The sequence below is a fragment of the Orcinus orca genome, chromosome 9, assembly GCF_937001465.1.
Source record: "Orcinus orca chromosome 9, mOrcOrc1.1, whole genome shotgun sequence".
In the NCBI taxonomy this organism is placed as follows: Eukaryota; Metazoa; Chordata; class Mammalia; order Artiodactyla; family Delphinidae; genus Orcinus; species Orcinus orca.
Genome location: NC_064567.1, coordinates 85,221,680 through 85,233,510, shown reverse-complemented (window position 1 = coordinate 85,233,510; position 11,831 = coordinate 85,221,680). Strand labels below are relative to the sequence as shown.

At 42.8% G+C, this 11,831-nt stretch overlaps 1 protein-coding gene across 4 annotated transcripts in view; it reads left to right on the top strand.

The window, feature by feature from the left end:
* The first annotated feature begins 3,885 nt into the window (after positions 1–3,885).
* The window catches only part of PTPN12 (protein tyrosine phosphatase non-receptor type 12), an 86,604-nt gene continuing 78,658 nt past the window's right edge, over positions 3,886–11,831 (top strand). Inside the window, exon 1 of one of the 4 annotated variants that reach the window (XM_033439714.2) lies at positions 3,886–4,302. In XM_033439714.2, coding sequence (XP_033295605.1) covers positions 4,204–4,302 — 99 coding nt within the window. In that variant the 5' untranslated portion in view covers positions 3,886–4,203. The remainder of the gene's footprint in view (positions 4,303–11,831) is intronic. The other 3 variants (XM_049714936.1, XM_004263393.4, XM_033439716.2) reach the window with 3 other exon arrangements.

Here is an 11,831-nt window from a genome sequence, read left to right as displayed (position 1 = left end):
TTGCTCCAGAGATTCTCCCCATCTCTCCCATGGCCACATGGGTATAAGGTGACATATCTACCTATCTCTGCATGCATGCTTCATGCTCCTTTCTTGACTAACTAGATTCTCCATACTTTCTACTCTTCTCACAAGGCTTCGGCTTGTCAGATCCCTAATTCTACCCCATGGCATTCAGCTTCTGCCCTTGCGGCTTAATGACTTACTCCCTCTAGGTTTCTAAGTTCCGATTCTTCACAGTGAGGACCGATACTCCCAGATCATGTTCCTACACCAGGCCATAGGCTGCTGGCCAGTCCACATGGGTTGGTTAACTTGGGTCAAGTGCCCAAACCCTCAGCTGTGGCTGTGAATGGGCAGGGCAGTTGTGTTCCTTGAGAACTGTGGTGTAAGTAGGTGGACATTCTGAAACAGCTGTGCCATTTTAAAACATCACCCAGACAAGATCTGCTTCATTTTTATTTATTTGTGTTTCTGTTAACGATATCACCATTCTTCCTATTGACCGGATTGAAAGTCTAAAAAATTTTTCAATCAAATAGATTTAACTTTGTTGGAAAAGTAATGTACACACATCATAAAATACTCAGAATATGACAGGGTATGCACACTGGAAGTTGTACCCTCTCCACCAAAGAACCTCAAAGCCCTCCCAGAGGCGATCACAGCTAACAGTTTTTGAAGTATCCTTCAGGAAAATCCTACGCATGTTTAAGCATTTTATCCGTATTTTATCCACATTCCATTTTACATAAATGGAAGAATATGATAAACGCAATGTGTGTCTAGTTCTTCTCATTTAACAGGCAGATCCTGAAACCTATTCCACATCAACACATACAGATTATTTTTTTCACTTTTTAATGGCTTCACAGGACTTAATTATATATATGTGATTCTGTTTTTTAACTTTTGATAGGCAGATACATTGTTTCCACTCTTGCCCTGTTACAAAAAAGCCTGCAGTAAGCATATATGTTTGTACACAGCTATAAATATTATCTATAAATTTTTCAGTCAAAGCATGCATGACGTTTCCACTCTGATACATATATGGCCAAATTGCCTCCAAAGATGATGTGCCAATTTCTCTCACCTTCTGTGCAAAGGCCCCATCTGCTCATACCATGCACAGCCCTGTGTTCTGTCAAACTTTCTGACCTCTTCCAATCCAATTTCAGTCATTTTTAAATTCCACCTTCTTTCTTGTCCGCTAAGTCAGTCACCGAGTTCTGTGAGTTTTCAGTCTCTCTCACCTCCATCTGTGTCTTTGTAATTGCAGTGCTATGACCTTAGTTTCAGCTTTTGTCGTGTCATGTATTCGCTCCCAATAGGGCTCATTCCATTCTCTTCCCTTATTACTTCACAACTTACCATACACGGCCAGACTAATATTTTCCTAATTTCACTTTTATACTCAGAAACCTTTGGTGGCTCCCACTGACGACAGTATCAGGTCCAAATCCTCAGCCAGAGTCCAGTCCTAGTCTACTTTAGTGCCTTTACACATATACAAAAGTTCTGCTTCAAACTTCTGCTTTGCTATTTCATGATCTTAGTTTCGTCACTTCTCTTCCCTGGGAGTTCTTCTTCCCATTCAAACCTAATTTAACTTCTCTTTCAAGGTCCTCTGTGACTACTTCATGCTGACAACCCAGTTCGTAATTCTCTCTTCTGAGAATTGCTAAACTACTCATTGTCTGTATCACTCATTTGGCATTTATTAACTTACAGTAACCAAGATTTTATGTTTTTTCCTGTCTCCTGAAACAGCTGTAAGCTCTAGAAGAAACCACCTCTGAGATATTTTTGTATCTCTCTCTGCCCTCACACAGCACAACCCCTCTTATTTTGAGGTGCTCAAAAAATATCTGTAGATTGAAACAAGATTTAAATGTATTAAAAAGAGGAAAGTCTTTCCAAAAGACCTGAAATCCATAAAGGTACTTTACTTTTGTTTTCCTTAACCTACATGAGATGCCAAAGGTAGATGCTGAGAACTCAAAAGAGACTTGTGTTGCAAGAAAGAGAGAAATGCTTGCAATAAGAGGAAAAGTTAAAAATAAAAAAAAAAGACTGCAAAACCACTAGCGAAAATAGGACTCGATAACCGAAACAACTAACACTTTTGATAACTCAAACAGGTAACCCGACTGACACTAGACTGATATACAGCTTGTCCAGCATATAGTCTTTATCAATCACCATCTGATTTGCACATTCTTCTGACATATCAAAAGTAGAAGCAGTCCTCGATCATCTGCCCATTTCTCGGCCCACGTCTAATTTCTCTCCCAGTTCTGGGGGGAAAGGGTACCTTACAGTGAGCTATACTGGTAGGTGATCAAACCCAGATCCTAATCTTTTCTCATATCCAGTGAAACTGAGTCTCAGTAATCTGATTAAAGTAAAATACTCCAGACCCTTGTTTTAAGTAAAGCTTACCTTAGAAATTAAACTATTCCTCTAAGTGAATTTTTAAAATACAGGACAAAACTGTATCTTTTTACATGCACATACCTGTATATAAATGCATAGGAAGACATTTGGAAGGGCACATCTGGAAGTGGTTATTTCTGAGAAGAAGAGTAGATTGGTATATGTCAGTTGTATTATTTTAAAGAGTAATATTTTTCTTTAAAACAAATAGGAAACTGGATCTTGTTACTCATACCTGTTTTCTTCAAGTTTATCACTAAATTTCACGGTGCTTCTAAACATTCATCTGGGAAAAGGGGCCTACCACTGACATTTCCTATTTTAACCAAATTGCCTGACCAATCTGATCTGTAAAAAACGTGTGTGTGGGTCTAAGTGACCAAAAGAAGTCCACGGATCAGGTCCTTCACCTCAGTCACATTATCACAAGTTTACGCTCCTTTGTGAGAAACAATATGGTGTTGTAGTGAAAGCAAAAGGATCTGAGCTCTAGTTTGGGCTCTGCTAAGAATATGCTGGGGGACCATGGGCAAACACTTTCTTTGTAAAATGATGAATTAGACTGGGACGGATTTCTCTGATTATTAGAAGACTTACAAAGATGCATTCTACGGAGAAAAATATATTATTCAGTTCTGAGGTGCTGCGAATCTAAAGGCAAGAAGATAGATTCCTGTCAATTCACACACTAGGACAAACTGAATCTCAGGCGCTCACTCGCCGGCGTTTAGACGGATGTGCAAAAAGCAAAAGTCCTATCACTGAAGAAGCGTTTCGTTTCTCTTGGCTGTAGCCATTCCCCAAAGTGCCAAGGTCTAAGTGCCCTCAACATTAAGATGAAGACATACCTGCGGCGAACGTGGAGATGACACTACTACAGTTCCCAGCATGCCTCTCTTCCCACCGCCGCCCTCCCCCGCCCCACTCCTGGACTCCGGCCGGCCTGGATTTGTAGTCCCAGCCCACGGCTGGCGGCGGGCGGAAGCACTCTAGAAATATGTTTTTCCCACTAATAGGCGGTGAGACCGCAATTTCCAACTCAAGTCCTACTCCAATTGAGTAGCGTTTGCCCGGTTGTGTCGAATTCCCTCCTACGACCGCTCCTCAAACCTATGCGCAGCCCGGGCGGGACCACGCCCCGGAAGTAGAGTCAAGTCTCCCAGCCGACTGCCGAAGCGCCTCCCAGCCACTCCTAGCCGGGCTAGGGCCGGCGGGGCGGGCTTGGGGGCGGGGCGGGCTTGGGGGCGGGGCGGGCGGGGGCGACTCGGCGCGGCGTAGCACCCGGGACGGAGCCGCTGCGCGGAGACGCGCGTTTGGGTGGCGGCGGGGGCGAGCCCGTGGGGAGAGGCGGCTGCGGCTGCTAGCCGGGAGGGAGGGAGGGAGGGAAGGAGGAACCGGGAAGGGGTTGGGGGGGGCAGGGCGGTCGGAGAGCCGTGTTCCTAAGGCGGTGGCGGCGTCTCCGGCAGAGCAGGAGGAGGGCGGGGAAGGAGGATGGAGCAAGCTGGGGGTTGGGGTTGGCGCTAGCCGCAGTGGCTCGCCCCGTACTGTGGGAGAGCGGCGGCTGCTCCTGGAAGTTGTAGGATCGGGAGCCGGGCTGGTGCCGCCGCTGCCACCGCCTTGGGCGGTGGGGAGGAGCAGGGAGCGGCGGGGGTCGGGAGAGAGGGGTCGGGTAGGGGGAGCGAGCTGGGGAAGACTGAGCGGGCTCTGCGCCGGGCGGGAGGGCGGCGGGGGGGCCAGCGACCGCAGCCGGGGGGACTCGGGAGGATGGAGCAAGTGGAGATCCTGAGGAAATTCATACAGAGGGTCCAGGCCATGAAGAGTCCGGACCACAATGGGGAGGACAACTTCGCCCGGGACTTCATGGTGAGTCCCTCCCCTCGCTGTCGACTCCTCTCGCCGGCACCGGAGCCCACTGCAGCCTCGCCCGGCCGGCCCGGGCCGCCAGCGCTTTGTGTGCGGCTGTAAGGAGAGGGGCGGAGGGGGCGCGCGCCAGCCCCAAGGGCCGGGTGGACTCGGCTGCCGGCGGGAGGTGAGGTCGCCTCCGCCCCTCGGCCGCCTTTTCTCCTCCCGCGATCGCGGCCCCCTCCGCCGGCGTCCGGGACGCGAAGGGAGAGGCCGCCCGGCCGAGCCCGCACTCAGCACCGCCGCCAGAGACCACCTATTGTTTCTCGGGCCGGGAGCCGGAGGCGAATGAGGTACAGGCCGGGGGGCTCGTCTCTCCTCACCTCCCCATCCAACTGCCCCTCCAGGGAGGGTCGCGGCTGAGGGAGGAACGGGGCTCTTAAGGTGGCAATTAACTCGTGGGGTCCCTTTGCTCAAGCTGGTCACTGGGGTGGGCAAGGTAGGACTGTTTGCCGTTCCTGGGTTCGCAGTTATCTCCGGTGCATGGGAAAGGGTCTGTCCCTAAGCATTCTCGTGGTTTGCTCAATTTCCATTTACCCCTGTTTCATCTCTGGTCTCTTGAGATCCAGGTTTGAGATGGTTTTGGGGTCAATGTGACTTGATGTTGAGGGGGTAAGCGCGTGTGTGTGTAGGGGTGGGGAGGTGCGTGGTTATCCTGAAGGAAGCCTACTTCAGACTCCCTAGGGGACACTGCCGAAGGCAGAGGGGATGTGACTATCACTTCCTATCCGGGGTGGGGGTGGGGAACTTGGGAACAATAGTCGTGTTGAGGCGGAGGCGACCGTACGGGCCGAAGCCCTGAAGTGGGAGATAACCTTCGAAGTCTCCCCAACACCCCCCCCCATCCGACACCCCCTCCCCCGCCTTCCGCCCTCTGCTTGTACAGGCGGGCTGGAGAGGAGGTTAAAAGTCCTGGTCGTGGAATTGCTCTTGGTCCATCACTACGAGGGGGTCAGATCCGAAGGCGTGGGAGGAGAAGTCGACTTCCTCCATTGCGCCCCCCCGCCCCGTATTTTTCTGCTGGACAATGTTCCCTTTAGGGTTGTTTCTCGGCTTAGGAGGCGGTGGTTGCGGCGGCTGCTCCTACGGATATTGCGCAAGACTGGGGCGTTGGAAACCCTGGAGGTCTGGGGAATGGAAAAGGAAGTGGGACTTTGGGAAGTGGCTGCTCCTTAGTCTTGGCGGGGTTTGGGAATGGGAAATAAGCTAGGGAAAATTTTGCTCCCGGGCCAGATACACCTCCAGGAATAGTCACTTAACTCTGAAATTCGCGATTGTTCAAGGGATACACAGTTAATGTGTATAAAAGTGAGTGAGCAGCAAACATTGACTAGTTTTTGTTTCAAAGTACAGTTTAATTGTTTACAAGGTGCAGGTGAAATGGCTTTTAGTGCTGAAATAATTTTTCACATTTTAAAGAGACTTCGGTCTAGTAAAGCTTTAGCGTTAAAATTCTTAACCCTTCACCTTATACAATATTGTAACAGTGTTGTTGGAGCTTTGTGATTCCCGCCTCCCTAGACCAATAATAGAGGAGGCTAGGAGTTAGGTTTTGTTAGTATCTTTTGAAGGTGTAGAAAATGTTGATTAAGTAATTTACGCCTTATTTTAAAGATTTTCTCTTGATATTTAGCCTATGTATTTGAAAAATTACTTTATGATCTGAAAAGGTTAAAGAAAAGAAGACATGTTCCCTTTTTACTATTGAGAATTTTAAATGTGTTGGTATCTTTGGAATGGTATCACAATAATTGGACAGAGTCCCCTTTTTACTACTCTTCGGCCAAAAGAGAAGAAAATATTTATATAGAATATTTTAAATGTTTAAAACTAGTCTTACACAGTCTTATTTTGGTTGTGGAAGGAGAGGTGGTGTGGTCCCTGGCCACTTATTCTTTGCATGCTAATCATCTTGTTATCCATGGGCATATCCTGTCAGGAAAGAGCATTGTTTGGTGATGCAGGCCATCAGGACAAGTGCCCAGTCTCTGAACTCCTGTACAGGGGAAGTAGCCTTAGGGTTCATGCTTTGGGGATGAGTCAGGGATTCCTATTGGAGATTTCATTTCTCCAGGACTAAATGAGTTTCCTTTTTCTTCCATAGTACCTAGGGATAGTTAGGGGATTCTACACTTGAGATTTGATTACTAGGGCTGTTCTTTTGTAGTGCTTGCTTTTTTTATTCTGTGACTTGATAAGCAATAGCTGTAATTAAGGTTGCTAGTTGGTGCCTCTTTTTCCCTTGACTAGAAAGCTGGAGGGAAACTTTGTCCCCTCTGCCATGGAAAGAGAATAGGAAATCCCCTGATAGATTCTAACTCTTCTGTTGTTCTTAAATTCTGATATGGATTAAAAATGCATTAAAAATTTTTTAGCATTTTAGGACTGAGCCTTCGGGGTAATCTAGCTACTGTATTATAACCTTATTCAGATATGAAGTGATAATGTTCATTGTTTCAAATTTGGAAATTATACAGTAATAATTAAGAATGCCTTACCTGTAGGAAAGTGGAATGGGCATTCAAACTGTGGTCTTTCCATTATTCCGCTCAGCCCTCCTATAGTCCCATCTCCCAAAGGCTATCTCTGTTAATGTTTTTAATGCTACTCTGTGACCATACTACATAATCAATACCATTTAATATTCTTAGAAAATTTTTTCCAGCTTAATATTTAAGTGTTTTTCATTTGTAAAAATGATTTTAGGTGGCTATATAATATTTCACCTAGCCACTGTCTTTTAGCTTAACTATTTTCTTATGGTTGAATGTTTAGGCCATTTATTTTCTGCTATTATATGTCATAATTCTGTAGTGAACACTTATGCATAAAGCTTCTTTATTTTGGATTATTGCATAAGATATCTTCCAGTAATGGAAGTACTAGATGAAGGGATATAAACATTTAATATGTGTTTATGAATAACTTTTTGAAGAAGTCCTGTCAGTTTATACAACTGTCAGTACTGTATGAGTGTTCATAATAATTATCTTGGATCTTTGATAATTTGATGGTTGAAAAATGGTATCTTGTTTTAATTTGAATATCTTGATACTAGTAAGGGTAGAAATTTTTCCTCTTGTTAACTATTCTGTGAGTTGTCTGTTCTTGGCCTTTGCCTGTTGTGCACCCCATTCTGTGAAAGAGGAGAAAACTAAGGTATTGAGGTGGTGTAAACTACGGCACCAAAATGATTACAAGTTGATGATTAAATAGCTAATCTGTGGCAGATCCAGAACATGATCTCAACTATCTCGATTCTTAGTCTTCTTTATGAAATGGGAGACAGTGATCATGACAAGTAAATGTGTATGGTAGGGTGGTGCACATTTATGTTTGACAGATGTTTTACTCCCATCTCTGCCATTGGCTAGTTTTCTGACCTTGGGCAGGCCACTTGAAAGAAAATGAGTTGACTGAGTTTTCTCACCTTTAAAAGAAGAAAAATACTACCTACTTCACAAGACTGAAATATGAAACTAATATTTAGGGTCTTCATCTAACAAATTATTGTGCTGTCTCTATATTCTCAAATGGCTAATTTATGTAGTCAGTTACATGTAACTAGAGACAGAAGGAAAAAGAGATGTCTGGGCTTTCCATTTTCAGTAATTTTCTTTTGCTTTTTAAAGCTTTATCATGTATAATTAAAGTACTGAAACAAGAAGTAAATTTATTCTGATTAGGCTAAAGTTTATACACTAGACACTTGTATATAAAAAAAATCATAAAGGACAACAGTGAAGCTACAAATATGGCAGTTTCAGTTTAAAAACTGGTTCTATTTCTACTTATGGAGATGAAAACAAAAATTTAATGAGTGGACTTAGTAGAGTATTTAAAAAACAGGATGCAGAGGAGGTGTGAATTATAGTACTTTTTTGTGAAACACTGGAAGGAGAAGATTTATGGACATTTTTTTCTAAGGCTAAACTGAGGTGTAATAGCAAGCATTCCTATGTTAAAATGCTATTTAAAATAACTGATATTTTATTTTATTTTTTTTTAAGATTTATTATTTACTTTTTCAATTTATTTTTGTCTGCGTCAGGTCTTAGTTGGGATCTTCACTGCAGCACGTGGGCTTCTCTCTAGTTGTGGCGTGCTTGTTCCAGGGCACGTGGGCTCTGTAGTTTGCGGCACCCGGGTTCTCTAGCTGAGGTGTGTGAGCTCAGCAGTTCTGGTGGGCGGGCTTAGTTGTCCCATGGCATGTGGGATCTTAGTTGCCTGACCAGGGATTGAACCCACATCCCCTGCATTGCAAGGTGTGGATTCTTTGCCACTGGACCACCAGGGAAGTCCCAATAACTGATATTTTAAATTAATCTGAATTTATCAATCACAAGTAACTGCAGAACCACTGTAGTAGTTATGCATTTCAGAGAATTTATTATATAAAACCATCTGCTCTACTAATAGTAATCCTGAAGGAACTGCTCAAAACAACCAGTTTGCTTGCTTTGTTATGATTAAATAATTGTTGTATTGTTTTTAATCTTACTACAATAGTGTTTGTGATTTTATAAATTATTTTAGGTAGAAAGGAAATTAACATTTTTTCATCCCTACTATATGTTAAACACTGTGCCAGATATTTTTACATTGTGTCTTATTTAACATATCGGCAATTTATGAGGTAGATAGATATAACCTATATTTTACAGGTAAGGGAACACACTCTGAGAAGTTAAGTATCTTGCTTGACTTCAAAACCTGTTCTCTCTATCCCGTTTCTCCAGAATGCATCTGAGGTCCCTTAGGACCTGGCTGGGACTAGGCAGGTGGTGGAGGATGCATCGCCATGCAAAAGGATGGAGGTTTCAGAGTTGAGCATATTTAGGGAGTGGTAGATAATCTGCTGTAAATAATGTAGCAGTTCTCACACCTTTTGATCTTAAGAGTCTTTTATACTCTCAAAAATTACTGAGGACTCCAAAGACCTTTTGTTTATTTACTGTATTAGAAATTAGAAGATATTTAAAAATACAGTTTACTTTAAAATAATGATAATAAAACCATTCCATATTAACCTGTATACTATATTTTATGACAAGTAATTATTTTTCAAAAAGTTATTGGTGGGAAGAAGCATTGTTTTTATATTTTTGCAAATTTTTTTAATGTCTGGCTTAATAGAAGAGAGCTGGATTCTTATAGCTGTTGCATTCATACTGTTGCATTGTCACATTTCACAGTATCACGTGTCATGTACCCTCTAGAAAGCTCCGCTGTACACTCCTAAAGGGAATGAAAGTGTTTAAAAAAAATCTTGTACTAAAGTCTGTGCATTTGCATATTTACAGGTGAGAAAGCATAACTTAGTATTGTTAGGAAAAGAGTTTTGACCTCGTGGACTCTTTGAAATGGTCTGGGGGTGGGCCATCACCAGATTTTGAGAAACAGTGAAATAGTGCATGATAAAGGCTAACATGAGGCTGAGACACCTAGGTAGGGATCAGGTTTTGAAGGTTCTTGAATCTATGCTGGATACTATAGATCAGTAATAGTAATTTTGAACAGTAACACACTACAGGTCTTAGAGTTACAGGGAAAGTAGGCAGGTGTTAAGAAAATAGACATTCTGTTTGAACACTGCAGCAGTGTTTCCCCACCTCCAGTTGTCCCCTCACCACCCCAGCCTGCTTTACTTTGAGCCTTCACTTATATCATTCAGGTTGGTTCTGGTAAAATGCTGAGAATCAGTACTATAGGTCTCTGCAGATCGCTGCATATTTTAAGAAAAGTAAGCAGTCATTTGACAGATTTGTGCTGCAGAAAGTTGATTCTGATGGTAGTATGAAGAATGGATTACCGGATTGAAGGAGAGCATTTTTGAAGCTGTTGAAATATAGGGAGTGAGGTATGAGGGCCTGAGCTAAACTAAGACAGTAGAACAGAGAGTGTACAAAGGATCTGATAAGGATAAAGGAAGAGGTCTCAACGAGTCACTAGATGTGAGTAGTGAAGGAGATAGGAATGTTGTAGTACGGCTCCAAGGTTTCTAGCTTGATATACCGTCACTCAAGTTGGAAGGTACTGTTTGGTAGGGTAAGGAAGAAGAGAGGAGAAACAAGCAGAGGAGACCAAGCAGAAGATGGTTGGAAGAAATTTCAAAGTCGAAGAGAATGAGTTTAGCTTTGGACACGTTAAAAGGAGGTGCCTATGAGACATCTTGTGGAAATGTAGAGCATGAGAGAGCTGACGGGACAGAATTAAAGCATGTAAGAGTTATTTGAAAGCAGGAAAGTGAAACGAGCTTATTCAGACAAGCCTATAGAGTGACCAACTTTAGGTTGAAGAGCGTCAGCATTTAAAGAGCAGCTTCTAAACGGAAGTGCTAGTGATTGCTCCCGGGAAGGTGTGGTCAAAGAGGAAGGAAGGGAACCCAGAGGATGTCAGAAAAGCCTGGGAGAGTTTCAGGAAAGGAGTAGTCACCAAAGTCTGATACAGTAATTCTGGGAGGACCTGTAAGGTGAGCTTGAGAAAGCACCCATTCTATTTGCCAAGTAGGAGTGATTTGGTGACTAGAAAAAGCAGTTTGGGGTTGGGGTATGGGAAAAAGCCAGACTGTAGTGGGTTGAAGAAGAAATAGGCGAAGTAGTATAAATTTCTTCCATTTACTTTTAACATTCTGAAAGGAGATGGCAGAAGCCAGAGGAAGACACAGATCCCCTCCCACCCTCTGCTTTTAAAAAAAAAGATGAGATAGGAACATTTTTCATATATGCATTCCTTATCTATATCTTTTGTGAAATGACTGCTGTTTAAGTATAATTTTAAAAGACAGATAACAAGAACTTGTCTTTTGGTTAAATAAGACCTCTGAAGTTTTGATTTAAGGCTACGATTTGATTTGTTAAAAAGTAGGAGGGGAGGATGGACTGAAAGCCTGGCAAGATCTTAACGCTGCACAGACTAGATAAGTATAAAAAACTTCATCGTTGTTAAACTGTTCAATATTGTGGCTTGTAGGTGTTTTAAAAATTAATAACAGCTTTATGGAGATATAATTCACTTAGTGTAAAATTCACTCATTTAAGTTGTGTAATTTAATAGGTTTTAGTGTATTCACAAAATTGTGCAACCATCATCACAATCAGTTTTTATCACCCCCAAAAGAAACCGCATACCCATTAGCAGTCATTTCTCCCTTCCTCCCCGCTCCCTGCAGACCTTGGGCAACCACTAATCTACCTTCTGTTTCCATAGATTTGCCTCGTCTAGACATTTCATATAAATGGAATCAGTATTCTGTGACTGACTCCTTTGACTTAATGTTTTCAAGGATCATCAGTGTTGTTGCGTGGTCAGAAATACTTCATTCCTTTTTATGACTGAATAATTTTCTGTTGTATGGATATACCATATTTTGTTTATCCATTCGTTTGTTGATAGACAGTTTGCGTTGTTTTCACATTTTGGAATATTTTGTGTATAATAATACATAAGATGTAATACATTTGTATTATTTTATGAATAATGCTACTATG